Genomic DNA, 27,769 nt, shown 5'->3' on the forward strand with positions numbered 1-27,769 from the left:
TTACTGGCAGAATTAATCTCCTTGCATCTACAAGACTAAGGGCTTTGGTTTCATATTGAAAGCTACCTTTATCTCTTAAAATCTACTTGCAGTTTCTTACCATGTGGCTTCTCTAATATATCCACTTACTAAAACATGACAGCTTGCTTCTTCAAAGTCAGTGAAAGGGAGTCTCTCTAGCTTAGCTAGCAAGACGGAATCTTACATGTACATAAAACATAAGCACAAGAGTGACATCCTATCATCTTTGTTATATTCTATTGGTTGTAAGCAAGTCACAGGTCTTGCCCACACTCAGGGGGAAGGGATTGTACGCACTCAAGGCAGGAACAACAGAAGATGGATTCATGGGGATTACCTTAAAGTCTTTCTGTGACAGTACTTAACAATATATAACAGTATTCTACATTTTTATCATTTTTTGTATGTGTATGTATAAAATAAATATCTTCCTGTTTGTTCTCATCTTTGATTTTTTTCTTATGGTATTTTTCATTAAATAAATTTTTACATTTGATGTACAGAAGTTCTTCGAACTGTTCTTGAAACTTTTCTTTAAGAACTATTTCAAATTAAAATATATTTTTGTAAAAAGCAAAAATACCCATATGTTAGAAATAATTGCATTTTGAAGTTAATGATAGCACTCTTGAACTTAATTTTGTGATTTGTGTAGCAGCGATTTTTTTTTTATGACAAAACATCTACTGAGATTATATGGGAATTCAGTGGGAAAATGTATCTGAGTGCTATTTATCCAATTTTTCAGGTAGATCTAAGACACATAAAGCAGGAGAATAACTAGTTGCCTTGTTTCTATTGGTAGATTTTGAAGCGTTATTTGAAACACTTTTACGCTGTCTTCCATGAATTTCTCTCTTCTTTCTCATGCATTTCCATAGGAATAAGGGAGTACAGTTGTTAGCCCTACCATTCCTTCTTCCCCATCCAACCAAGGGTTTTACTGTTAGTGAATATATCTTTGCATGCTTACAGCTTACTCTCAGTGCCTCTTTTGCTTTTCTCCAGTGGATCTCAAGGTTAAACTAAGTGAAAAAATAGCTTTTGTCTTAGAAGAAGCTGAAAATCAAGTTAAATTGTATTGGTCAAAATGTGATTCTTGAAATTATTCAGTGGTTTTCCATTGCTGTATCCATCCCGGCAGTTGTGTGGCTAATTAACTAATTAAAACTACAATGTGTCAATTTCTGATGTACAGTGCAATGTCCCAGTCATGCACATATATACATGTATTCATTTTCATATTCTTTTTCATTAAAGGTTATTACAAGATATTGAACATGGTTCTCTGTGCTGTACAGAAGAAACTTTTAAAATCTGTTTTTTTATATAGTGGTTAACATTTATAAATCTTAAACTCCCAAATTTATCCCTTCCCACTCCATTTCCCTGGTAACCATAAGATTGTTTACTGTATCTGTGAGTCTGTTTCTGTTTAGTAAGATGAGTTCATAGTGTCCTTTTTTTCCCCTCTTTTTTTTAGATTCCACATATGAGTGATATATAGTATTTTTCTTTCTCTTTCTGACTTACTTCACTTAGAATGACAATCTCTAGGTCCATCTGTGTTGCTGCAAATGGCATTATTTTATTCTTTTTTATGGCTGAGTAGTATTCCATTGTATAAATATACCACAACTTCTTTATCTAGTCATCTGTCAATGGACATTCAGGTTGTTTCCATGTCTTGGTAGTAGCTTCCTCTTTCACTCTTAAGGGTACCTTGGTTTAGACAATAAATTATTTAGTTACTCTATTCAATAACAACTTTGTGAGCTCACAAATTTTTTTAGAAGGAGAAGAGACAAGAAGGTTTAGGTTAATTTTTTTTAACCTTGTTTAACATATTTTTTCACTTTAATTAAGTTAAATGAAGTGAGATGTTATATTTGTGTGTTTTTTGAATATTGATTAATGAAATGATACTTTCTTTTTCCTTTTTTTTCCCCAGGTATTTTAACAGCAGTGATAATAATTTACAGTATTGGGGACTGGATTACCCACCTCTTACAGCTTACCATAGTCTTTTGTGTGCATATGTGTAAGTTTTTCTTCCTTAACATAACTCTAAATATTTATGCCCTTAGCAGATGTAGTAAGGAACAGTTTGTTGAATAGAGGAGAGATTGTTTGTAGCTACTATTGTATTTTGGTTTGTAGAGCACCATACCTTTATAATTGGGTTGTAGGAAAGTTAAATATCAGAGTTTGAACATTCCCATCATTTCTTTGGAGGAAAGGCTAGGGAGAGATACAAAAATCTAGCTTTGTCTTGAAGTAGAGATGTTACCATTATGTACTCATGGACTACTGAGCAGTATGTCTAATTTGGTTAGTTGTGCACAGGGGAAAGGTTTTTTTCCTGGAATGGCCCAAAGTAAAAGAAAAATAAAGGTTTAAATGGTATTCTGAGTAACCTGTCAAGTTAGAAACTAGAGTTACTGTAGTGTTTCATTTATGATTTAAGATCGGGATTGGAATTCCTTCTTCTTTTACAGAAATGGAATGGTTTAGAGAAGATTAGGCACTTCTGTCTGGGGCGGACCCAGTTCTACTCCATAGTGGTATTCCATTTCAGACTTGAAGTGTGTCAGCAGAGATATGAGGAACTTCTTCACAGTATCATCTGAACTCATTTGTTTTACTATTTCATATTTTGTAAAAATTAGCTTCCTGAATTAAAAATAAGTCTCCAAACTTCATGATAATCAGTTATCCTTTGCAGTGTTCAGGGTAATGTAATATGATTGAAAACTTATTTTTAACAATTACATTTAGTTCTGTGCAATGATTTGTGATTAATAGCTGTTTATCATAGCCTATTCTTATAATAACTGAAAAGATTATAAATTATAAAACTACGATTGTCTTGTTAATACTAGTGTATTGCTCTTTACTAAGTATACGTTTAATAAAAGAAATGTGACACATCGGATTGCTTTCATATGGGAGGACTTGTGACAGTAGGGCTTTCAGTGAACACGTTACATGGGTTTGTTGGAAGATGAGCAGGGCAGATTCTGTTTTATAGCTTTAATCACTTTCACGTGGTTAAATGCGAAGACTAAAGCTTAAGCCTTAACTCTGTTGGCTTTGTAAGAGCAATGGCCACTTTTCAAAGTAGGTTCACATGTCCTCAGACGTCCTCATGGCTAAAAGTGATGGGGAATAAAGTGTATGTATATATGCTTTGATTTGCAGGGCAGAGTTTATAAATCCAGACTGGATTGCTCTCCATACGTCACGTGGATACGAGAGTCAGGCGCATAAGCTCTTCATGCGTACAACAGGTAAAAAGAGCAGCAGGTACTGAGTGTAAAATTTTGATTTTAACAAGTTTTTTAAACAAATTGATAAAAGATTCTACTATTGTTCTTACTGACTTTTACAGTTGTGTAAGTATACATGTGCATATATATGTATAATATGTGAGCAAGTGTATATGTAAGCTAAAAAACAAAAGACTAGAATAATTCTGAGTGCTTTACATTTATTATTATCTCACTTAATACTTTGGACACCCCAATGAGGTAAATACTGTTATCCTTATTTTAAGCTGAGGAAACTGAGGCACAGTAGAGGGTAATATTAATAGCTCACCTGAAGTCAGTTTGCTCTAAATTGAAGCTTTATTTGTTTAGGCTGTTGCTTTTATATCCTAATTCCAAATCCTTTTCACGTTTTCCTTAAAGTAAATCTTACAGATGTATATCAAACATTGTATTGCTGTGCAGTGTTGCCAAATTAATCTTTACAGCAAATGTTTATTGAGCATTTATTTTGTGCTGTTCTAAGAGTTGAAAGTAATAAACTTTTATTTCTCTAAAAGCTTTACAAAGACTTAGACTTTAATGAAAGCCTGGGCTTTTTCTTTAATTAGTCTAAATTGAGTCAGAGTTTGTTCTCCTTACTATTCATCCTGTCATGGAATCTCAGGCCAAGAGAAAACCTGTATTGCCTGTCTTTCCCTCTCCCACACGACTCAGCTCTTCCCATGTGCTTTAGTCCTCTCTGCACTGCAAGCTCACTACGTGATCTTCAGCTTCTGAGCCAGTGCCTGTATCTGCAGGGAGCTCACAGCCTGTGGAGACAGTCTGTTCTATCTTCAGAGCGCCTCTGTCATTAGAAATTTCCTCCTTGTCTTGAACCTTCACTAGTTTCAGGTTTTGTTTCCTTGGGCTACATAGAACAAGTCTGATCCTTTATAAACCTAACATCCTACAGGCATTTGAGGTCACTTCTCCAGGTTAAACATTCTTAGATACTTTAGCTGTTTCCTAGATGACTAGTTTCTTGAATGTGATGATGGTTTTGAGGCATCTGGTTGTGCTCCTTTGAATATGTTCCAGTTTGTCAATGTCATCTCAAATGTGGCATCTAGAACTGAAGATAGATTGCAGACATCTAACACTGACAGTTTACTACCATTTACCTTATTCTGAATACTTAAATATGTGTGGTACGAGATAAAAATAGGCTGTTTGGATAGCTATTGTTGTACTGTTGAAGAACTTAATATATTAGTTTTTCTTTGTTCTGAAAGAACTGAATATTCAGAATTATGAATTGCTTTATTTTTTTTTCTTTCAATTTTTTTGGTTTCCTTCTCACCTGGTCCTTTCAAGCTCTTTGTATGTTTTAATTAGAAAAAAATTTATGAATTTTTATAAATATCAACATTAAAAAAGATCCTCCTATGCATCTCTCCATTTGAGGTATTTTTCATATCAGAAAACTTGAAGTATACAGATATTGGGGGGAGGAGTTTTCTACTCTTGCTTTGAGTATTCTTAATTAAAAAAAAATTTACAGTGTGTTAGTTCCAGGTGTACAGAGAGATTCAGTTATACATGTATAATACATATCTATATCCTTTTTCAGGTGAGTATTCTTAATTTTTCAAGTCCAAGTTAGAGCAAAGAGAGAATTGATTCTGGATACATCTAATTGATTTAATGACTGAATTTGTTAGAGCAAATTAAGAGACTCTGTAGTATAGCAGTTGAAATTAGGCACAGGTGAAGGGAACAGAAAGGAACAGACATGGAAAGGACTTGTCCAGAGTGCGTAAGAACCTTGTGTTAATAGAATTCCCACTTAGGGTTGGAGGGAGGCAGTTAAGAGGTTGTTGTAGATCCTGATGGGCTCATGCTTAAAATCATTTGCTTGTTTTTTCAGTGTTAATTGCTGATTTGCTGATTTATATACCTGCAGTGGTTTTGTACTGTTGCTGTTTAAAAGAAATCTCAATTAAGAAAAGAGTAAGTTTCACAGTAACCTGACATTCTCATCTCTGAAATGTTTTATTAGTTTAACTATTAAGTATGGAGTTTAAGGAAGCCATGCTTTTGGAAATAGATGATAGGGAACAGTGTATCTTCTGCCAATTAATTTTCATTTAGAAACATTAACTTAGAGTAATTATTTTAATGCCCAATAATAGTAATGAGATGCACTGAAGTTTAGAAATTAGATACTGCTGAATTACACAGCATGCTAAATTTATTGCTTAATTGGTAAATATGAATTTTGAGTTGGCTTGTGAGAATGACTAAACTGAAATGCATTTTGAAAAGTTGTTATATATTCTCATACTCACAGTTAATGAATATTCTCCTTGGGCATTTTATATAGATTAAGTTTTAGATTAACTTCTGATTTTATATATAAACATGCTTTCTCTGACAAATACCTTTTGGTGATTTTTTTCCCCTTTTTACTGAAGTATATACTATGTCACCTCCATGAAAACTAGTGTTTAAAGAGTTCTTTTATGAAAATGGAATATTTTGATAAGTAGAAGGTAAGAGGGGATCATTTGCTACTGTGTTAAATGAAACTGCACTTTTACTTTGATTCAAGTAACAGATTACTTTCTTATTTCAAAATACTTTTCTTTACAGATTGCTAAAGTATTATGCATATTGCTGTATCCAGGCCTTATTCTTATCGATTATGGACATTTTCAGTATCCTTTACTAATTTAGAAATGAAGTCAGATGCATATCATGAAATCTGGGCATAGTATGTATAATGTTGTCATCTAGTAAATTCTTATTTACTAGGGTTCTTGCTTATATAAACTATTTTGTGGCAGCGGGGAGGGAAGTAATTAGGTTTATTTATTTATTTACTTTGTTTTAGAGGAGGTACTGGGGATTGAACCCAGGACCTTGTGCAAGCTAGGCATGCACTCTATGACTTTGAGTTATACTCTCCCCCATAAACTATTTATTAAATGATATAAGAATCTCTTCACCAAGCTTTTACTTGAAGGGTAAAGTACAGATTTAGTAAAAGTAGAAATGCTTTTTCAAATCCATTTGGCTTGAGAACAGAATGTTTGTAACCAATTAGCTCTCCTTGAGAGTAGGAAAAAGAATGCCAGAATTTATGGTGATGCTCTCCTAATTCTAAAAAGGTGAAACACCTTCTATCTTTTGTAAATATTATCTGACACTGACCAAGGAAAAATAGTTTTACAGTTTTTGAGTTTTGAAACAAGATATTTCTCTAACAGATGGTAGCTGGAAGCTTCAGGAACTAAAACTGAATGATTAAATACGTGGATTTTATGTGTATAATTTTTGATACCTAAAATAAGGAGCACTCAAATAAACAAATTATAGAGGGAAGTGATAAAATCTGTATGTGGCTCTCTAGTTTGTCTTCTAATGTATTAAATGTTACTATCTGTCTCCATCTGTCCCAAAGGAAAAAATAAACATAATCCACAATATGATTGTTTAATTTTTTCCTTTTGATGCCAGTCTGTTTTAGTTATAAAATGAAAATGTGTATCTGCTAAAGGACTTGCAAAAGATATTCAGATTTGTAGTTTTTTCCATCATATTTTTTATTCTGCCCACTTTCCGAATTGAGCTCTTTTTTTTTTTTTTTTTGCGTTGTGGAATCACAGCCAAAGAACAACACCACTGATATAAAGAAAAGGAAAAATAAGTTGTTTACAAGATCTTTTAAACTATATTTGCTTTGTATTAACACTCATACAGAAAAGTGCACAAAATTTAAATGAATTGTCAGAGTATTATTCATGTCAAGATATAGAACCTTGCCAGTATCCAAAACTACACCTGTACATGTCCCAAGTACCTCTTCCTCCTGTTTCTCAAAGGTAGACGTACTGTTGATACTATACAGTTTTGTTCTCCCCACGTTTTGAACTTTATATGAAAGAGACAACACAGTAGCTATGCTTTTGTGTTTGGTATTTTTGCTTCAACATTTTCTTTGTGAAAGTTACTTGTATAGTTGTGTGTAACTGTGGTTTGTTTACTTTCATTGCTTTACAATATTCCATTGCATGAATAGACATAGCTCTGCTGATAGACATTTGGAGTGTTTCTAGGTTTTGGCCATGATGAATATGCGGCTTTGGACGTTTTGTAAACGTCTCTTAGTACACTTGTAAACATATTTCTTTTGAGTGGAACTGCTGGGTTACAGCGTGTGCACATGTTTAATTGTAGGTATACCCAAATGGTTTTTGAGCATGACCTACCAGTTAGCACTCTCATTAGCAATGCTGTCCGGGGCCCGGGTGCTCACCTTCACCAGCTGTCAGTTATTTTCCTTTTAACCATTCTGGGAAACTTGTAGTGGTGTCTCCTCTGATTTGAGTCAAATTCTTGAAGCTTTTGGGGATTTTGTCATTATATGGGGACACATTTTTTTAACCACTGTTTACTTTTCTCATTTGTAAAATATAGATGATAAGAACTTTAAAACTTTTTGGAAATTAAGTGAATTCATGTTTGTCAAGCATTTAACAGAGTACCTGGGAGATACCACACACTACATAAGTATTTGTTGCTGCTGTTATCTGTTATGATTGCTGCTGCTGCTTCTGCTTTTGTTGTTACTGTTTTTACTTTTTGGGCTCTGAAATATTGTGATGATTTCTTTGGCAATTTGTTCTGACAATTGTTTTGAACACTCTATGGGTCATTCATTCTGAAGACTCCTGTTCTTCAGTTCTGGGAAACTCTTGTAAATTATTCCTTTGATAAGATTCCCCCTTTCTTGAGCTTACTAGACAGATGTTAGATCTTTCACCTCCATCTTCAGCATCTCTTTGTCTTTTTGTTTTATGGTTTTGAAGATTATCTTGACTTTGTGTCTGACACTTCTATTAAATTCCACTTGTACTGTTAAGCATATCTTAAATTTCAGTTTACTTTTTTTTCATACTGTTCCCGGAACTATTTCCATTCTTCTAAGTTCTTTAATCCTTTTCACTTTGATCCTTTTTCTGTCATGAGTTTTCCTTAAATGCCTGTTTGATTTCCTTAAATGCCTGTATCTATTCTAAGAACAAGGCAGAAGAGAAAGCTGCATGTGAGCTCTCTACACATTTGGTCCACTGTAAGGCACAAGGCACAGAGCTGGCTGGTACTCTGGGGTCCCTAAATGTCAGAATGTGGAGGAGTCTGCATTAGAGTTAACTTCTGCACTAGCTGCCCAAATAGTTTATTCCATTTCTTTGGAGAAATACTCCTTGTTGTGTTGCCTGGGGGTAAATGTTTTGGCGGCCAGGTAATTTTTGCACAAGGGTAGATGAGATTTGACTTCTCCATCCAGGGATTTTCAGCTAATCCTCTTGTTTTCCTTTCAGCGTACTCAGGCGCTCCAGGGGCTTGTGGGGCCGATTGGCTCCTTGCTGCCTGAGCTTCCTCCTGCCGTCGCTATGCTGTGGCTTCTTTTAGCCTGTTTTGTTTGTTGCCATGTGTCTGTCCTCTTTCTGTCTTCTAGAAAGGTGTTGAAATCTTCATCTCTTGTAACCCATTTTCCTGTTCTCCTTATGGCTGTGAATTTATACTTCAAAAATTTCCTTATCATTTTAAGCAGGGCCTTGGGAAGGAGAGGAGGAAACATGAGTGCTCAGCTCACCGTTTTCAACTGAAAATCTAATTGTGATGTTGTTTTCATGTAACAGTGTTATTAGTTTCTACTTAAGCACGTATGTTAATTTATATTGATTGATTTATATTTTAGAGGAAGTATTGTGATATCAGTAAGGTTGGTGTTTTTGTGGGGTTTTTTTTTTTGTAACTTTTGGAGCACTGATTTTGGTATGTTATAGTAATGTTATGAACAGCCTAGCAGAAAACAAAGCTATGTGTTAACTATTTAGAGTTCTTTCAAAACTAAACAAATCAGTTGCTTTGTTTAGCAGTAGATTTAATATATTTGAGGTTGCTGTATATAATTTCAAATTTTTATCAATTCAATACTTTGAATTTGTATTTAGAAATAGTTTTCACTATATATAATTCTAAAATCACATAAAAATGTTCTATAATATGCAAAATCTATCTCTTTTAATTACTGAGATAATTTCCTTGACACAGGAACATATATAATTCTGTGAGCCTTGGCTTTGCTTTGTGGGGTGTTCTTGGAGTATGTTATGACTGGGACCTGCTAGGGTCACTGGCATTTTGCTTAGCTATAAATTATAAACAGATGGAACTTTACCACTCTTTGCCATTTTTTTGCTTTTTGCTTGGCAAGTGTTTTAAAAAAGGCCTCAAAGGAAAGGGGTAAGTGGCTTTTAAACAGAAGAATTTTAAAAAACTACTTCAGAGATTTCATTTGGCAAACTTACCTGGAGGGAGGTGGTCTCCCACTTTGCCATCTGGTGATTTCTTATTAATGTGTTGGTGGCCATGGGTTGAGTGGGAAAGAGAGATTAAGTCATGTTCTGTATTATTTTATTTTAAATCTTCATAACTAGAGAAATATTTTGATCAGTGTACATTTATTGGAGGTAATGTGGATTGGCTTGTTAGAACATTGCTGTAGGATTTCATCCTCTTAGAACATAATAGATTATATACGTATTACCATGTCCTAATACTAATGTCCTAATTTGACACTTTTCTTCATAGCTTCATAGGAATGTCATCTAAGTTAAATGTTGATAAGGATGGTGATAGTCTTTTTTTTGGGGCATTATGCGTTTTGGTAGTTGTGAATTTCTTAACTCTGATTTAAGTAGACTCTTATCTAAAGCCTGTATTGATGGCATAGATGTATCATTACTATACATTTGCATTAATTACATTTAGTGAGACTCTGATGACTCAGAATTACTAACCTCTCCCTCTCTTACCGGTTACCTTTGTTTTTGTTCTAGGTTTGTGTTGTTAATTAAGCTAGCTTGTACTGTTGTGGCTGCCTTCCTTCTCTGCTGGATGCCGTTCTTTACAGAAAGGGAACAAACCCTGCAAGTTCTAAGAAGACTCTTTCCAGTGGATCGTGGATTGTTTGAGGCATGTTTCAAAGCTTCCCCCTCACTCCTCTCTGTTACAGTACCTTCCCTGTGACCTTTGGGGATTTCATGTGGAAGACGCACAAGGAATAGTAACTTGAGCTGCTCTCCTCTTGCAGTCGTTCCTTGCCAGTTATTTAATCCGGCACATAACCTCTAGCTCAGCTGGCATTTTCTAGTACATTACACAAATAGGTAATACTTAAGCCATCATGAGATCCATAATTGAGTTTCCTTTTTGCTAATGAAATAGGGTCCGTAATGAAAGACAGCGTGAGAAGTTGCAGCTACAAAGTTAACAGCTTTGTGATCTTTTGGTTTATATTCTCCTTTTAGTCTTAGGAAATTATTTATTAAACTAATAATCATGTTTGCTTCAGAAAGATCTCATAATTCCTTGTGAGATATATAACCTTCATCCATAGTAATTTTTAATGAGAATCATTCATTTGATTTCATTTAATGCTAGCTTAATCACTCTTGTTAAACTTTTATTGCATGGATAATTTGATTTAGATTTAGTAATTAAATTAAACAAACCATTTTTCTGAAACAAAAAGGCCTATTAATAAAGTTAGACAGAGACAACATATTTATAGATAATTTGCTTTTGAATAAACAGTTCTTTTAAAAAGAATTAGGAAAGCATATGTATCATTTTAATTTTTGAATATACAAATTGCTATAGAATATCTTTCAATGGGTCTATGGCAGGATGGAAAGAGCATTATAAAAGAGACTAAAATAATTTGGTGTTGTGAAGGAACAGGTATGTGTGACTTGCGTGTCAGTGGGAATGATGACAGTGATGAGACCGATAATCATAATCATTGTTGTTATTAGCACCACTTACTAGGTGTCAGACATTTAACATGCCGTTTTATTTGAGCCTTACAGTAGCACTGAGGTAGCTATTATACCCACTTTACAGATCAGAAAACCGAGGTCAGATATTCATATAGCTCATGCATGCCCGAGCTGTAATTTAAAGTTTGAGAATTATGCTCCTAATGTCATCTTTATATATACTTTAACCTTAACACCTATATAAAGAAAAGTGTAATTCTCCATGTAAGCTGACTAGATGTTTGCCTTGCCTCCCATTTCAGAATTGGTATTTATCATGATAATTATAAAAGTGAGTACCACACATGTTTGATGGTGTTGCTGGTCATCTCCATTTACTTTTTGCCGTCAACATCTGAAGAGCATTTTCATTGGTCTGACAAGAGGCAAGTCGGATGGCACAGTTGTCCGTGATGGGTACTTTCTTGATGTTACGCCTCCACAGCTGTGAATTAAGCAACTGTGTGGAGGATGGGTTTCACAAGCAGAGAGCTGTAGCTACAAATTCAATTTTGCAAGTGATCCTAGCATAACTGCCAGTGTCTTTAAACTTCTTGATTTATTAGCAGTTAACTCTTGTTGCTAGTAGACAGTAGGTTACTCTGAATAATTTCAGATGTGTTATAAAATGGATCAAACAATATGTGTTCTACCAATTAGGGGAAAGAAAACATTTCTTAGAAAAATTTCCAAAGATGAATAACCTCAGTATTTAGAGATGACGTGCTGTTCTTTGAAAAATATTAAATATTTCTTGGGAACATCTATATTATGGTTTGCCAGTGATTTAGGTTACCTCCAGTTGCAAAAAAAAGAGAAAAATCTCATTGTTTGAGTGTGTGTGTGTGTATGTGTGTGTGTTCCTTGAAGAGTTTAATCAACTTAGTTATGAAATTGTCAGCAAACACTTCCCAAGTCTCAAAAGTTTATTTATTTAGAGAATATAGACCATGCTTCATGGAGTATAATATTTCTTTGAATTATACAAGAATGTAAAACTAACAAATTTCTTTTAAGGATAAAGTAGCCAATGTTTGGTGCAGCTTCAGTGTCTTTCTGAAGATCAAGGATATTTTGCCACATCACATCCAGATAATAATCAGGTAAGAGACACAGTTTGTATCTAGTGTTTTATAAGCTGCTCTAAAAGTGTCATGGCAATACCTCAGTCATCTGGCATCATGGGGGTAAGGTGTTCTTCATTAGAGAACATTCCGCATGATGTAAACCTATCCCCCTTACAGCAGAACTCTTTTATTTGAAATACTTTATGTGAAAGTTATCGTTCACTGCTTCACCCCCCTTAAACAGAGTATACTAAGTGTGATTTAACATGATCTTGAAGAGACATGATTTTCAGTGGTGTATCGGTCAGGATTCGATCAGAGAAATAGAATGAGTAAGAGATCACTCTGTGTGTGTCTGTGTGTATTAATTTATTATGAGGAATTGGCTTATACAGTTGTGGGGGCTACGCCCACTGGAATTCGGGAGGGAATTTCTAGGTAGAAGGAAGAGCTATGCAGACCTCAGCAGCTGTTCAGTCTCTGGGTCTGGGGAGGCCTATGCCTTCCTGTAAAGGGCTTCTGCTCAAAACAGCCCTCCTTGATTAACTTGAAATGAACTGAATAAGGACTTTAATTACATCTTCACAGCAGCACCAACTCTCGTGTCTGAGTAGCTAGGAGAAGGTGTGTGTGTGCTGCAGAACTGGTGCTGCCTCCTTCCTTCCTCCAGTTCTTTGGGGCGTATCTTTTGCAGCCCAGCTTAACAAAGCACACTAACCGGGCTGACACACCACCAAGCCACTGCAAGGGGGAAAATCAGTTACTGTTCTGCATTATAATGACAGGGCTTTCAAAGGCTGTTTGCCAGGGTACTGAGCGGCTCCAGGTTGCTCTGCTTGTAGAGTTGTTTTTCCTTCTGCGCCATCTCGGAGAAGCGCGCTAGCAGCTTCCCGCTCCCTTGCTAGCCTTTTTTTTTTTTTCCTGATTTACCATGGGCTTGAAGATCAGATAACCAACTTTTGTGATAGGAGGGTCAGAAAGATTCTCTTTTGAGTAAATTGTATGAATGTTTGTGTTACAAATATAGCATTCTCTCTTTATACCTGGTTATGTTTCTTGATAATTGACTTTTAGCTGTCTTTGTATCTCTTCATAATTGATACTGAATACCAAAGTAACATAAACAACATTTAGTACTACAGTGTTTTGTTCTGTATTATATAACTGTGTATATATTAAAGTGTGTATGTATTTCAGTGTATAGATTTTATTTTAATGTTATTTGGTCTTAAGTTTATTATTTAATACATGAAAAAACTTTAATTTGAAATGAATTTAAGTTGATAGGTAATGTGATCCTTACATTAAAAAATATTTCTTTGTTTTAGCTATATACCTCTACAAAGGAAACAAATGTTTAATTTTTATTAATTTTTTAGCTTTTGCTTTACATTTTTGAGCCTGCTTCCTGCATGTATCAAATTAACACTTCACCCCTCTCCCAAAGGATTCAAATTTACTCTGGTAAGTTTCTCATTACTTTAGATGCTTAATTCTTGCTGCAAATGATCTTTTAAAAATACAGATAATTATTTTCCTGCTCTGAGCAGGGTTTATTGGATTGAGACATATGACATTCATTTATTTGATGAATATTGACTGAGTGTCTGACATACTTAGGTGCTGTGTTGGACACTAGGCTGACACTAGGCTGGACACTAAATCTTTCAGTTTAGTTCAGCAGCTATTTAATTTCTTTTTTATATTAGTCAGTGAGGGAATACAAAGAAGAAGACGGTGGCAATAGACTGGCTGAAGCCTTTCTGCTGTAAAGCAGATGGTATTCCATCAGGTACGATGAAGTGCTTTCATAGTGTGGGGGCAGATTTTAGACAGTTTCTTAAAGCAAATGGGATTAGAACCAAATTTGAAAACTGGGCAAGATTTGGAATCAGTGGTTGTGTAACAGAAGAGAATCTGAGACAGGAGGAAGAGCCTGGAGGTACCAGTGTGGGAAAGGATAGGGATTACTGGGAATAGCTGTTAAGCAGTGAAATTTGTGTGACTTTGTGTGTGTGTGTGTTGAGGCTGCGGGAGGATATGGTAAGAGAGAAGTGTCAGAAAGGATCAAATTGTGTAAGGCCTTGAATGTTGGGGCTGAAAAAGTTGGAATTTGAATTGTGTGCAAGAGGAGCCAAAAAAGATTTTGGAGAAGGGGAGGGGACAGATCTCCATTTTGGGAAGATGACGTGTGTCAGTTTGAGTATATGTCCTACATTTTAGAGTTTCTCTGAGTGGGTTTACAAATTCCTACTGGCTGTATTTCTGTAGTATTTAAAATTTGTTCCTGTGTACCTTAGTGTGTAAGATGACATTAAAGAATGTCTTTTAAAAATATCAAGAAAATTTAGTTTGTGAAAACAGTGAGTCTTACTGGACTTACAAAGGGACATTTTAGAAATTAGGATGTCGTTCTGGGACTGCCTCTTATTTCCCTTGCGTTCTAAAAACAGGCCAGAACAGGGCATACCAGTCGAATATTTCAAAGTGCCTATTAGTACCACAGTGCGAAAGGGATAGTTTCATGTTCCTCTTTTTAAAATTACCTTTTTATTGACGATTTCTGTTGTTTCATTCTGTGAATGAACTCTGAGCATACTAAGTCATCCATGGTTCATATTCTAGCAGATGTTTAGAACAGGAGGGATGTGGTTACTAATACTCTGACGTCTTCAGTAGGCCTAACTTGAAATATTTGCAAGCTTATGTAAGATGTTATTTTTCCTCCTAAATAAAGGTGTATTTCAAAGATAATAGAATAGAATTGAATTTCAGAGTTTGAGTAACTGTAGCAGTGTTAGAGATGATTACTTTTAGGATTATTAACCAGAAAAGAACATTTTTTTCCTTTAATTTCCTAATTTTATTCTGTTTGCTGTGTTTTAATACCAGCCACTGTGTTTAAAAAATAAAAAAGCCATATTAATTACTTATTTTATTTTTGTTGGTAACGTTTTAAATTCTTATTGAGTACTTCTGAGAACTTTAAAAATATTTCCCATTATAATTATTTTAAAATCTTTTCCCTTCCATTTAGATTGAATTATTTCTTAGTATAGGTCTATAATTGAGGTAATTGATAGCACTAACATATCTACAGCAGCAGTATGACTCATTTATTTTTTTTCAAGTAGTATTTATTAAGTGCCTTCTAGTGTGCCAGGTCCTCTTCTAGGTTTTGGTGTATAGATGAATGACAGCTAGTATCCCTGCTCTCGTAACTGGGGTCCTTCCTACTAGTGGCAGGAGAAGGACGATAAGCAAAGTGAATCAGTTAAGAAGAAAATATCCGGGAGAAATAAGGGCCATGAAGAAAACAGTGCTGTGTGAAAAGCAGGCTTTCGGGGTGTGGTTAGGTAACGCTACTCTAGATTGAGTAAAGGAAGGCCTTTCTAGGGAAGTGACATTTGAGCCCAGAAGTGAATGACCAGAAGGAACCAATTACAAGAAGATGTGGGCTCTGACTTGACAAAAGTAAGTTTTTCCTTAAGGCAGGAACACATTTGGCATGTTCACTGCATTGAAGGGACAAGTATGAAGTGGTGGGTGTGAAATGAGTGAGGGACACAGTAAGAAACAGACTGGAAGAGGAAGGCAGGAACCAGATCACATAGGAGTTTGGATTTTTATCCTAAGTGTAATGGGAAGCTATCGGAGGATTTTAAACAGGGAAATTACATGATCTGCTATGGTGGCTAAATGGAGAATGGACTGTAGCGGGCAAGAGCATCACCATAAATTAGGAGGTTAGTACAGTGGTCCCACGGAAAGACGGGGGTGGCTTCAACCACTCTTCTGCCACCATCAGCAGAGGGCAATGGAGAGAAGTAGGTGGATATTGTATTTAGGAGATGGTGTAGTTAGGATTTGCTGATGGTTTGGATCTGTAGTGTGTACAAGATAGCAATCCAGGCTTTTTGCTTGAGCAACTGGATTGGATGTATATAGATAGATGTCTAATATGCAGAAAATAAACTCCTGAAAATAGATCTAAGTAATCTTTTATTTAAAACCCCAAATAGCTAATGATTACTTTATAAAACATTTAATGTATTTTATTTAAGTGCACATTTTAAAAATACTACAATTTATTTTGCCAGTTTTAGTTTTTGACCTTCTTGTCCTTCATGCTTTTTAATTTAAAGTGTCAGAGATTCCAAGGGAGGATGAAGGTATAATTGTTGCATCTGAAGTATTTAGTAGTTCTGTTTATTAATAACTGACTCTCAGTGAACTTGTCTTAATGGTTAAATGTAGTTTTATAATAATTATTTTTTTAAAAAATATTTTGATTATTAAATTTAAATAAAATATTATGCTTACTAGAGTTGTATGTATATTTTCCATTTAACTAGAAGCCATATTAAACTTTTAAAATTTTACTTGAAATGATTTTTAATCAGATTCATAATTAAATTGCTATTAGATTTTATAAGTTGTTATATCTGATTTTCCCCCTTTTCCCTTAAAGGTTAGCTGTGCACTATCATTCTTTTTGTTTTCTTTCCAAGTACATGAAAAGTCCATTCTTTTGGTATCACTGTAAGTAAAAAGGTTTAATTATGTGTTTTATTTATTTATTATGTGTTTATAATTTATAAATAAATTTATTACTTACATATAATCACCTGAATACAAATCAAAACTACACAAATGTTACATAGTTGTATAAAATTGTTTCATAAAACTATATTTTTTCCAGAATGATGATCTTACAGATTTACTTCTTTATGATGTATTTTAAACTGAAAAAAATTTTATAGAATCATTCCTGACTTCTTAACTCTTCCTATTTTTTCATTGGTATTTTCGATATGCTAATAAAAACTGTGTCTTCCCAAGAGGCTCTCGTCAGGCTGGTGCCTCTTTGTCCTCTTTGCCTTTTCCATTTCATTCATTTCCACATCTATTCAATAGTCTTGTTCTCTCCATTAACCTCTTAAGGGGCTTTTATGTGTTGCCTCCTGTCTGGTGTATTTTTTGTTTGTTTGTTTTGTTTTTTTGTCAAAACCTTTATTTAGACCCTATTGGCAATCCTAACTGGATTCCTTTGTTTTAGGAGCATTAAAATTTTTTCCTGGTCTTCATAGAAATTGGGCGACAGTTGGGAGTATCTCAATGTTAAAATAATATTTGCCTAGAACACATTGGAATACTTGCATCCTGCCCTAGATCTGTCCCACCTTTTACCCTGTGTTCCCTAGGTTCCTGTGGAAGGTACATGTATGAAATGACCAATGACAGATACAAGGAAGTATTGCTTTTATTAGGCAGTGCTTTGGATTAAAACCTCAGTGCAGCGCCTTATAATAAGCTGGGCTGGCCTGTGGAGAACCTTCTTTGCTCTGAACAAAATAATCTCATACCGCTGCAGATTGGGACTACAGTGTCATTTCGTCCCCCCAAATCTAAACTTGAGTTAGATCTGACCGCTATTATGTGAGGCTAGGCTGACCCTACACAAATCCTAGTACTAGGGGATGGAACTATGGAGAGGCATTGCTTTCAAACGTGGAATTTTCCCCAGGATTACTACCCTGTAGAAGGGCAGTGACCTGTAATCTGACCATTGTTCTTGGCAATGAATTTTTTTTGGATATGACACCAAAAGCACAAAGAACAAGAGCAAAAATAAACAGAACTGTGCAATCATCACCACTGTCTACTTCTAGAATATTTTCATCACCCCAAAAGGAAACCCTGAACCCGTTAAGCAGTGTCTCCGCCATTCTCCTCACCTCCGAATCCTTGTAACCACTGATCTATTTTCTGTCTCTGTGGATTTGCCCATTTTAGATATGTTATATAAATGGAATCATAAAATATGTAGCCTTTTGTACCTGACCTCTTTCACTTTGCATAATATTTTCAAGGTTCATCCACATTGTAGCACATTATCATTCATTCATTTTTATGCCTGAATAATATTGCAGCACATGGATATACTATATTTTCTTTGTCCATGCATCAGTCAATGGACATTTTGGACTGTTTTCACCTTTTGGCTATTGGGAATAGGGCTGCTATGAACGTTAACCTAAAAGTTTTGTTCGAACACTTGTTTTCAGTTCTCTTTGGTCTATACCTAGGAGTGGAATTTCAGGGTCATATAGTAATTCTGTATTTAACTTACTGAGGAACTACCAAACTATTTTCCACAGAAGCCAAACCATTTTACATTCCCATCAGTAATGTATGTGGGTTCCAGTTTCTCTGTATCCTTGTCAGCACTTGTTACTGTCATTTTTTCTTTTTCTTTTTAGCCCTCCTCATAGGTATGAAGTGGAATCTCATTGTGGTTCTGATTTGCATTTCCCTAATGATTAATGATGTTGAGCATATTTTTCTGTCCTTATTGGCAATATGTATATCTTCTTCAGAGAAATGCCTGCTAATTAAGTCTTTTGCCCAGTTTTAGATGATTGTTTATCTTTTTTGTTGTTGTTGAGTTTTAGGAGTTCTTTATATATTCTGGATCTTAAACCTTTATCAGATATATGATTAGCAAATCTTTATTCCAGTCTTTGGATTTTCCCCTTCTTGATAGTGTTCTTTGATGCATAAAAATTTTTAATTTTGATGAATTCTAATTCATCCTTTCTTTTGTTGCATGTGCTTTTGATATTATATCTAATAAACCATTGGCAAATCCAAAGTAATAAACATTTACTCTCACGTTTCTTCTAAGAACTTATGGATTTAGGTCTCATATTTAGGTCTTTGATCCATTTTGAGTTAACTTTTGTATATCATGGGAGATAGGTAGGCTGTTCTTTAGATGAGTTTTGCTGAAAAGGGGAGCACAGAAATTGAGCAATAACTGGTCGAGAAAGTGGGGTCAAAAGAGGTTTGTTGTTTGTTAGAAGCTAAAAATAATGGCATGGGAATGGTCAGTAGAAAGGGAATATTGATGACACGGGGGAGAGGTAAGAGCTGCTGGAGCAATGTCCTTCAGAAAGGGAGGTGGAGCAGGATCTAGAGCGCAAGTGGAAGGACTGGCTGTGGACAGGTGCGCGCCATGGTTCATTTTAGTACAAAGAGGGAACACACTATAGGTTCAGATGCTGGCGAGAGAGTAGATGTGATGGTGCCATGTGTGGAAGTTCTCCTTTAATTGCTTCAGTTTTGTTACTGATGTGGAAGGCAGAGTCATAAGGCAAGAGTGTTGGAGCTGTTGGGTATATGAGGAGAGAGGAGAAGGTGTGAATTATCTTTCTAAGGAGACACAGAGTATGAACAGACTAGGAAAATATATAGTAATTGCTGGACACTTGAATATCATGAGCATATATTTGAAGTGAGAATAGTTAGTGTGGGTGAATGTTTCCCTCCAGAGCAGCTACTCAGTAAGTCTGGAGTAAGTGCAGGTGGAGAGTTGAGTATTTCCAGGTTTATGTCTCATGAGGATAACTCGCTTGGGGCTTGAGAGTGAATACATGGGAGTGATTATAATGATTGATCTTAGAATTTAACCTGGGTAAGAAGGGAAAAGGACATCAAAGTAGTGAGGCAACGTGAAGATATGGTAGGAACAATGGATTGCAGGTCTTAGTGGGGTCAAAAGATTGTTGGAGTACTGAAAAGATAGGAGATAGCGGTCAGAATGCAACTGTTGAGTTGTGATTTTGGAGGGCCTGCAGTCTAGAGTATGACCCTAAGGTTGAGCGTTGAAGATGAGATCACTAGAAGAGAGGAGTTCCAGCAAATGAGCGGGTAGGGTGTTGGAAGATCATCTGTGTGTATGTTAACGCTGCCAAGAATTGAGATGCATAGGGCTGTAGACAGTGACAGTGTGTAAGGAGTTGAAATCATTGAGTAATGAGGGAAGTGATCCTTGTGGCTGGTGGATAATAACAAAGATGAGGAATAATAGGAGATAAAGCCCGATGACATGAGTCAAAGCTGGAGATTGTAGGGCGGAGGGAGGGAGAGCTGGTGTGCAAGTTGTATGAAGAGCGAGGAGGTGATCTCCCTCCTCTGGGCCAAAAGGCTATGGAAACTACAAAACAGGCACAGTCTAGAGGGCAGGGGGCAGCATTTTCCTCAAGGGGAGGGAGCCGGGATCTGAACACGGTGGTGAAAGGGAAAGCTCAGAGAAGAAGGTGAAGATGTGAGTGGTTTTGCTGGTTGATTGTAAATATTAAGTGCCTTGAAATTAAGGGGTGAGTTATAGTCATCGCTGTCTTCCTTTCAGAGCAGTGCTTGTACATAATTAGTTTTCAGTAAATGCTTACGTTCAATAAATGAATACTGAATGATTAAATGAGAAAAATTTAAGATCCAGAAAGAGAAAATAATGTTTATTGAGCACCTACTGTGTGCTTGTTACTAACATGAATACATCCTGATTTTAAAAGCATCAAGCAATGAAATTGGAAGTCCTGTTATTTTCTTTTAGTGCAGTAATTTTTAGTCAGTTTATAATTCCAAGCCTTACATTTCATATGCTAGTTGACATGAGGAAAAGTCATCCTTCTAAGAAAGGAGGAGAATATTCAAACCTTTTAAATTAAGGAGACCCAAAATAATAACTAATATAACAACAAAATAATTATTATTCAACAAGCACCATTATTAGTAAAAAGTTTTTTATTTTTATTTTATTTAAAAAAATACTAGATAATACTTGCAAAAGAGTTCTTTCAACTACTTAACAAGACAATCCAAGGTATTATTTTCATTTACACATAAGAAAAAGCTTAATAAATTGTTCAGAGTTATACAGTAAGTAAGAGACAGGGACGGGATGGGGACTTAGCCCCGTCCTTCTCTAGCATTGCCGCAGCTGAATCTAGAAGGCAGTGTGAGCAGGGGTGGTGCTAAGGGGGTCACAGAGTTTGGACCTATGGCCTAAACCGCTGTGTGATAAGCCAGCGGTTCTGTCTGTGGGTGCTGACGCTTCCTCTCTCTACACTACTGCTCTTTCTTGTAGCCTCTTCCTACGCAGTTTTTCCTCTTTTCTTTTATTCTGCCATCACAAACCCTTTATACTACTTCTTTGCCTCTCTTGTCCTCTCTTCAGGGGCAGATGACGATCCTGTGTTTTAGTTTCTAACTTAGCTGAGTCTTATGTCACATGGAAGATGATTAAAAAGAAGTTTGAAAACCACTATACCAGGAATTCATTTCATATTTACCAAGTAGGATGAAACACACAAAAAAGCTCTTATTCTCTGAATGTTCAGATCTGTTTATGTGATCCTTTCTTCAAGTTACTGTTTGTATGACAGAGAAAAAAAAATGTTTCATTAATGGATACTGGAAGAAGTTTTCCAGTTACTATGAGGAGTTGACATGTCCTCTGCAACTAGATTCATTTAGTTTGGATTGGGTTATAAAAAAGTGAATCATTGGTCCACATGGAGACCTTGCTGGTTGTGTTTTGTGGTTTGGGGGCTTTTTTTAGCTTCCTCAAAAATCAGACAGATAAAACATTTCATATTTTTTACAAGTAAGTGTTGAAATTATATTCTGTAAGATTAAAATATTTTTCTTTGTCATTCTAGACCAGTCTGCTTAGTTTTAAGTGAAATTCCTTTTATGTCTACTTGGTTTTTGCTTGTGTCAACATTTAGGTGAGTCAAGCCAACTTCCAGTGTAAGTATAGTGTTTTCAGTATAGTACTTGTAAACTCGTTAAAACTTTTTTATGAAGTATTTATGGCTTGAATTGACAATTCTTTTGATTTTTTTTATTTTCCCATATAGTATGCTGCCTCTTCTGTTGAAGGATGAACTCCTAATGCCCTCAGTGGTGACAATGATGGCATTTTTTATAGCTTGCGCAACTTCCTTTTCAATATTTGAAAAGACTTCTGAAGAAGAACTGCAACTGAAATCGTTCTCCATTTCTGTTAGGAAATATTTTCCATGTTTTACATTTCTTCCCAGAATTATACTACATTTGGTAAGTTGTTGCTTTTTCTTTTTTTTTTTTTTTTTAAGTTGTTTTGTTTTTAAGGAAGGGCACTATTTAAAAAATTATTAATATCTTTCTTCATTACATAGCATTTTTGAGATATAATGCACATAAATTCACCATAAAATCCACCCATTTGAAGCATGCAATTCATTGCTTTAAGTATGTACACAGTTTTACAACCACCACCCTAACCTAGATTTAGATTATTTCCATCACCGCAAAAAAGAAACCCTGTACCTTCAGCAGTCGTTCCCCATTCCACCCTCACCCGTACCCCAGCCTTGGACAGCCACTGATCTACTTTCAGTCTCCATAGCTTTGCCTGTCTGGACATTTCATAGCAGTGGAATATATTAGTCTCTTAGGGATGCTGTGGCAAAAATACCACACCAGGGGGCTTAAACAACAGAAGTTTATTTTCTCCCAATTCTGGAGGCTAGAAGTCCAAGATCAAGGTGCCATCAGCACTAGTTTCTAGTGAGGCCTCTCTTCCTGGTTTGTAGGCAAACTTGCTGTCTCCTCATGTTGCCTCTTTTCTGTGTGTGTGTGTGTGTAGAGAGGGAATTCTTTGCTGTCTCTTCCTCTTCTCATAAGGGCACCAGCCCTATCAGATTAGGGCCCCACCCTTGTGACCTCATTTAACCGTAATGTAACCCCATCTCAAAATACAGTCACATCGTATGAATTTTGCAGGGACACAATTTGGTCCATGACATGGAATCATACAAAATGTGGTCTTTGGTCACTGTCTTCTTTTTCTTAGCATGTTTTTGAGGTTCATCTGTGTTGTGGCATGTATCAATACTTCATCCCTTTTCTATTTCCAGTTCCATTATGTGGATATACCACATTTTGTTTATCTATTCTTCAGTAGATGGACTTTAGATTTCTTCCACTTTCTGGACATTATGAATAATGCATATACCTAGGCATCGTAATTCTGTGTTTAACACTTTGAGAAACTGCCATACTGTTTTCCAAAGTGCTGCAAGATTCTACATTCTCACCAACAATATGAGAGCTCCAATTTCTCCACATCCTTGACTGCACTTGTAATTGTCTTTTTTATTACAGCCACACATAGTGGGTGGTACTTGTGGTTTTGATTTGTATCTCCCTAGTGACTAATGATGGTGAGCATCTTACTATAATTTTTTTGGAGAAATGCTTATTCAAATCTTTTGCCCAGTTTTTGGGAGGGGTGGTGGGTGGGGATGTAATTAGGTTTATTTATTCATTTCTTTATTTCAGTGGAAGTACTGGGGATTGCACCCAGGGCCTCCTGCATGCTAAGCATGCGTTCTACCACTGAGCTGTACCCTCCTTTTGCCCATTTTTAATTGAGTTGTCTTTTTATTTTTGAGTTTTAAGAGTTCTCTATACATTCTTGATACAGGTCTCTTACTAGATTGCAAATATTTCCTCCAATTCTGTGAGCTGCTCTTTGATTTTCTTTATGGTGTCATTTACAGCACAAAGATTTTCATTTTTAGAAAGTCTATTATATCTATTTTTCTTTTGTTGTTTGTGCTTTTGTGTCGTATCTCAGAAACTATGTATAACCAAAGGTCATGAAGATTTACTCTTATGTTCTCTGTAAGAGTTTTATAACCGTAGTTATCTTTAGGTTATTGATTCATTTTGAATTAAGTTTTGTGTATGGTGTAAGGTAGGAGTCCAGCTTTATTCAGTTGGTCCAGCACCAGTGAATTGTGTTGGCACCCTTGTTGAAAATCAACAGATCTTAAATGTAAGGGTTTATTCCTGGACTCTGTTATATTCCACTGATCTGTATTATCCTTATCCTGTTACCACACTGTCTTGATTAATGACTTAATAATTAGTTTTAAAATGGAAAATGTGAAACCCTGTACTTTGTTCTTCAAGATTGTTTTGGCTATTCTGTGTGCCTTATATTTCCATATTAATTTTAGGATCAGCTCAACAGTTTCTCCAAAAACCCAGCTGAGATTTTGATAGGGATTTGCTTTGAATATGTATTTCAATTTGTGAAGTATTGCCATCTTAACAAGATTTAGTCTTCAAACCTGTGAACAGAATAGGATGTATTTCCATTTATTTAGATATTCTTTACTTTCCTTTAAAAGTGTTTGTAATTTTCAATGTACAAGTCTTGCACTTTTTTTATTCAGTTCATTTCTAAGTATTTTATTCTTTATGATGCTTTTGTAAGTGGAATTGTTTTCTTAATTTTGTTTTCATAAGGTTCACTGCTACTGCATAAAAATACAATTTTTTTATATTGAATTTGTATTCTATACTACGTTTTTAGTAGATTCCTTATAATTTTCTATATGCAAGATTGTGTCATCTGCAAATCATGACAGTTTTATGTCTTCCCTTCAAACCTGGATGTCTTTTATTTCTTTTCCTTGCCTACTTACTCTGGCTAGAACCTCCACTACAGTGTTGAAAGAGCGAGCGAGAGTGGACATCTTCTCTTCATGATTTTAGGGGGAAATCATCCAGTCTTTCACCATTAACTATGATGTAGCTGTGGGACTTGTACAGACTTTTTTTGGTTAGGGAGTTCTCTTCTATTCCTAGTTTGGGTGTTTTTATCATGAAAAGGTGCTGGATTTTGTCAAAGGCCTTTTCTGTGTCTGATGATAAGATCATGTGGTTTTTCCCTTTTATTCTATCAATAGGGTTTGTTACATTGTTTGATTTTTGTATGTTGAACTAAACCTTGCATTCTTGGGATGCACTTAATCATGATATAAAATCATCTTTTTTATATGCCATTGGTTTGAGTTTGCCAGTATTTTGTAGAAGACTTTTGTATCGTATATTTATGAGGGATATTAGTCTGTAGTTTTGTGATGTCTTTGGTTTTGGAATCAGGTTAACACCTGCCTCATGGAATGAGTTAGGAAGTGTTCTTTTTCCACTTTCTGGGAGAGTTTATGAAGAACTGGTATTAATTCGTTTAGAAATATTTGGTATAATTCACCAGTGAAGTCATCTGTTCTTGGACCTTTCTTTATGGGACCTTAAAGATGATTAATTCTTGGGGGAGGGATAAATTAGGAGTATGGGATTAACAGATACAAACTAATATAAATAAAATAGATAAGCAACAAGGATTACAGTAGTATAGCACAGGGAACTATATTCAATATCTTGTAATAATGTATACTGGAAAATAAACTGAAAAAAATATATATCTGAATCACTTTGCTATATACCTGAGACAACACAATATTGTAAATCAACTATACTTCAGTTTAAAAAAAGATGAATAATTCAATCTCTTGTTTTAGGTTTATTCAGACTTTCTCTATTTCTTTATACAATTTCAGTGGTATCTCTGAGAATTTGTCCATTTCATCTGTTATCCAATTTGTTGTATTACAGCCGTTCATAAATTTCCCTTATCTTTTATTTTTATGTATGATAAGGAGTGATGTCCCTTTTCATTCCTGACTTGGGGAACTTGTACCTTCTCTCTTTTTCCCTTGGTCAGCCTAGCTAAAGTTTGTTGGTTTCACTGTTATTTTTAAGAACCAACTTTTCAGTCATTGATTTTCGCTATTATTTTTGTGTTCTGTGTCAAGTGGTTGATTTCTTCTATTTTTATACAGTCATTCAAACCTATATATACCCCTTGTGCCACTTTTAGACAGTATTCCATAAATTTTGATATATATTTATTTGTGTGTGCTTAAATACTTGGAGATTTCCTTGACTACTTAATTCTGATGTATTTGGAGAACATACTTTGTATTATTTCAGTATTTTCAAATGTATTGACTTTTTGTTAATTTCACCTTCATTTTTGAAGAGTATATTTGCTATTTCTTTCAGCAATTTGACTTGCATCCATCCCACTGCCTTATGGCCTCCATATTTTCTGATGAGAAGTCATCATTATTGAAGATAGTTTATATGTATACTTAGTTTTAGATGCTTATTAGCTACCCAAGTGGGGATATTAAGAATTTGGATATGTGAATCTGGAGTTTAGGGGAGAGGTCCAGGCTGGAGATAGCAATTTGAGTCCTCATTGTATAGATAGTTATTGAAGTCACATCCCTGGATGAGCTCACCAAAGGTGTGATTATAAACTGAGGAGGATTCAGCAAGTCTGAGAAGGATTAACTAGTGAGGTGGGAGGAAACCAGGAGAGTATGGTGTCATGGAAGCCAGGTGAAGGAAGAGTTTCAAGGAGATAGGAGTGATGTCTTATTTAAAATGCTGCTGGGAGATAAATAAGAGAATAAAAATTGACCATCGGATTTAGTGCAGCAGAGGTCACTACGGATCACTGGCCAGGGGAGCTTTACTGGAGTGACTGGGGTGAAAGCCTGCTTGGTGTGGGCTCACCAGTGAACGGGAGAATTGGACAGCACGAGTTACAGGCAATTCTCGTAGGAAACTTCGTTGTAAATAGGAGCAGACAAATGGGGGTAACGGCTCGAGTTTAAAATGAGAGAATTCTAGCATGTCTTTTAACACTGATTCAGGATCATAGTATCATGACATTCCAATCAGTGCCATATTTAAGCTTGAAACTTTTAATTTGATGATTTCACTTCAGAAATTTTCATCCCCTCCCAAGGTTGACTCGTATTTCCCCTTTGGAGGATACTTGAAACCTGTTTATACCTGTCTATAAGCCTTTTTGACTTCCATCCTTCCCACTCTTTCATCTAGAATGATCACTGTGTTACTCTCTTTCCAGGTCTTACCAGCTGTGTCATAATATAGCCCTTAAAGCATCTTTTAGGGCTCCGTTTATGTCCGACTTCCTCCAGGAAAGTCACTTACTGTTTCTCACTGCTTGCTTTCTACATTTACTTAAGCAGCTTCTGTGTCCTTGTCTGGCTGGTCTTTGTCTCACAGTTACAGCTATGTTGTTCAACATGGTAGACATTAGACATTTGTGGATTTAAGCTTAAAAATTCAACTCCTGGGGGGAAGGTATAGCTCAAGTGGTAGAACACATGTCTAGCATGTACGTGGTCGTGGGTTCAATCCCCAACACCTCCATTAAAAAAAAAACTAATAATAAATAAATAGACCTAATGACCTCCCCTGCCCCCCCCCCAATCAGCTCCTCTGTCACAGCAGGGACATTTCAAGTGTTCAGTAGCCACATGCAGTTACTCTTGTAGTGCACAGATATAGAACATTTCCATCACTGCGGAAGGTTCTGTGGTACAGTGTACTTACTGGTCTAGAGAAGAAAACTGCTGTGCAATTACAATAAATGCAATAATTATTTCTACTACTCATTTTGGCATTTAATGAAATGTGACTTTGTGTTTTTATTTAATTATGCATTCCCGTAAATTGGAAGCTCTTTGAGGCCAGAGTACATTTTTTTTTTCACATGCCCCACCACGCTTTAATACAGAACTAGCTCACTAAAAGCGTTGTGACTATGAAATGTAATTTTGCATTTGCTGTAGAAAACTTTTTCACATATGAATTCTTAGATTATCTTAGAGTTTTATATCCTATAAGGGTTCAGTGCCTGGAGCATGCTGTGAATTTAACCCCAGCTAGCAAATATTATCTGTTCCAGATACTTTTCTTACCACCCGGGCACTGAAGAAAAGTAAGATAGGCTTTTGCTACATATGGGAATTACTTG

At 35.6% G+C, this 27,769-nt stretch overlaps 1 protein-coding gene across 6 annotated transcripts in view; it reads left to right on the forward strand.

The window, feature by feature from the left end:
* Positions 1-27,769, forward strand: part of ALG6 (ALG6 alpha-1,3-glucosyltransferase) — a 53,438-nt gene that overhangs the window by 21,044 nt on the left and 4,625 nt on the right. For 3 of the 6 annotated variants that reach the window (XM_032494467.1, XM_032494465.1, XM_032494466.1), the window contains exons 5-15: positions 1,973-2,062; positions 3,223-3,311; positions 5,200-5,282; positions 5,925-5,989; positions 9,399-9,584; positions 10,181-10,316; positions 12,179-12,264; positions 13,608-13,692; positions 16,700-16,770; positions 21,735-21,803; positions 21,936-22,134. In XM_032494467.1, coding sequence (XP_032350358.1) covers positions 1,973-2,062; positions 3,223-3,311; positions 5,200-5,282; positions 5,925-5,989; positions 9,399-9,584; positions 10,181-10,316; positions 12,179-12,264; positions 13,608-13,692; positions 16,700-16,770; positions 21,735-21,803; positions 21,936-22,134 — 1,159 coding nt within the window. Of the gene's footprint in view, positions 1-1,972; positions 2,063-3,222; positions 3,312-5,199; positions 5,283-5,924; positions 5,990-9,398; positions 9,585-10,180; positions 10,317-12,178; positions 12,265-13,607; positions 13,693-16,699; positions 16,771-21,734; positions 21,826-21,935; positions 22,135-27,769 lie in introns of those variants that run through there. The other 3 variants (XR_004325114.1, XR_004325113.1, XM_032494468.1) reach the window with 3 other exon arrangements.

Source organism: Camelus ferus, chromosome 13 (genome assembly GCF_009834535.1).
Source record: "Camelus ferus isolate YT-003-E chromosome 13, BCGSAC_Cfer_1.0, whole genome shotgun sequence".
Lineage (NCBI taxonomy): Eukaryota > Metazoa > Chordata > Mammalia > Artiodactyla > Camelidae > Camelus > Camelus ferus.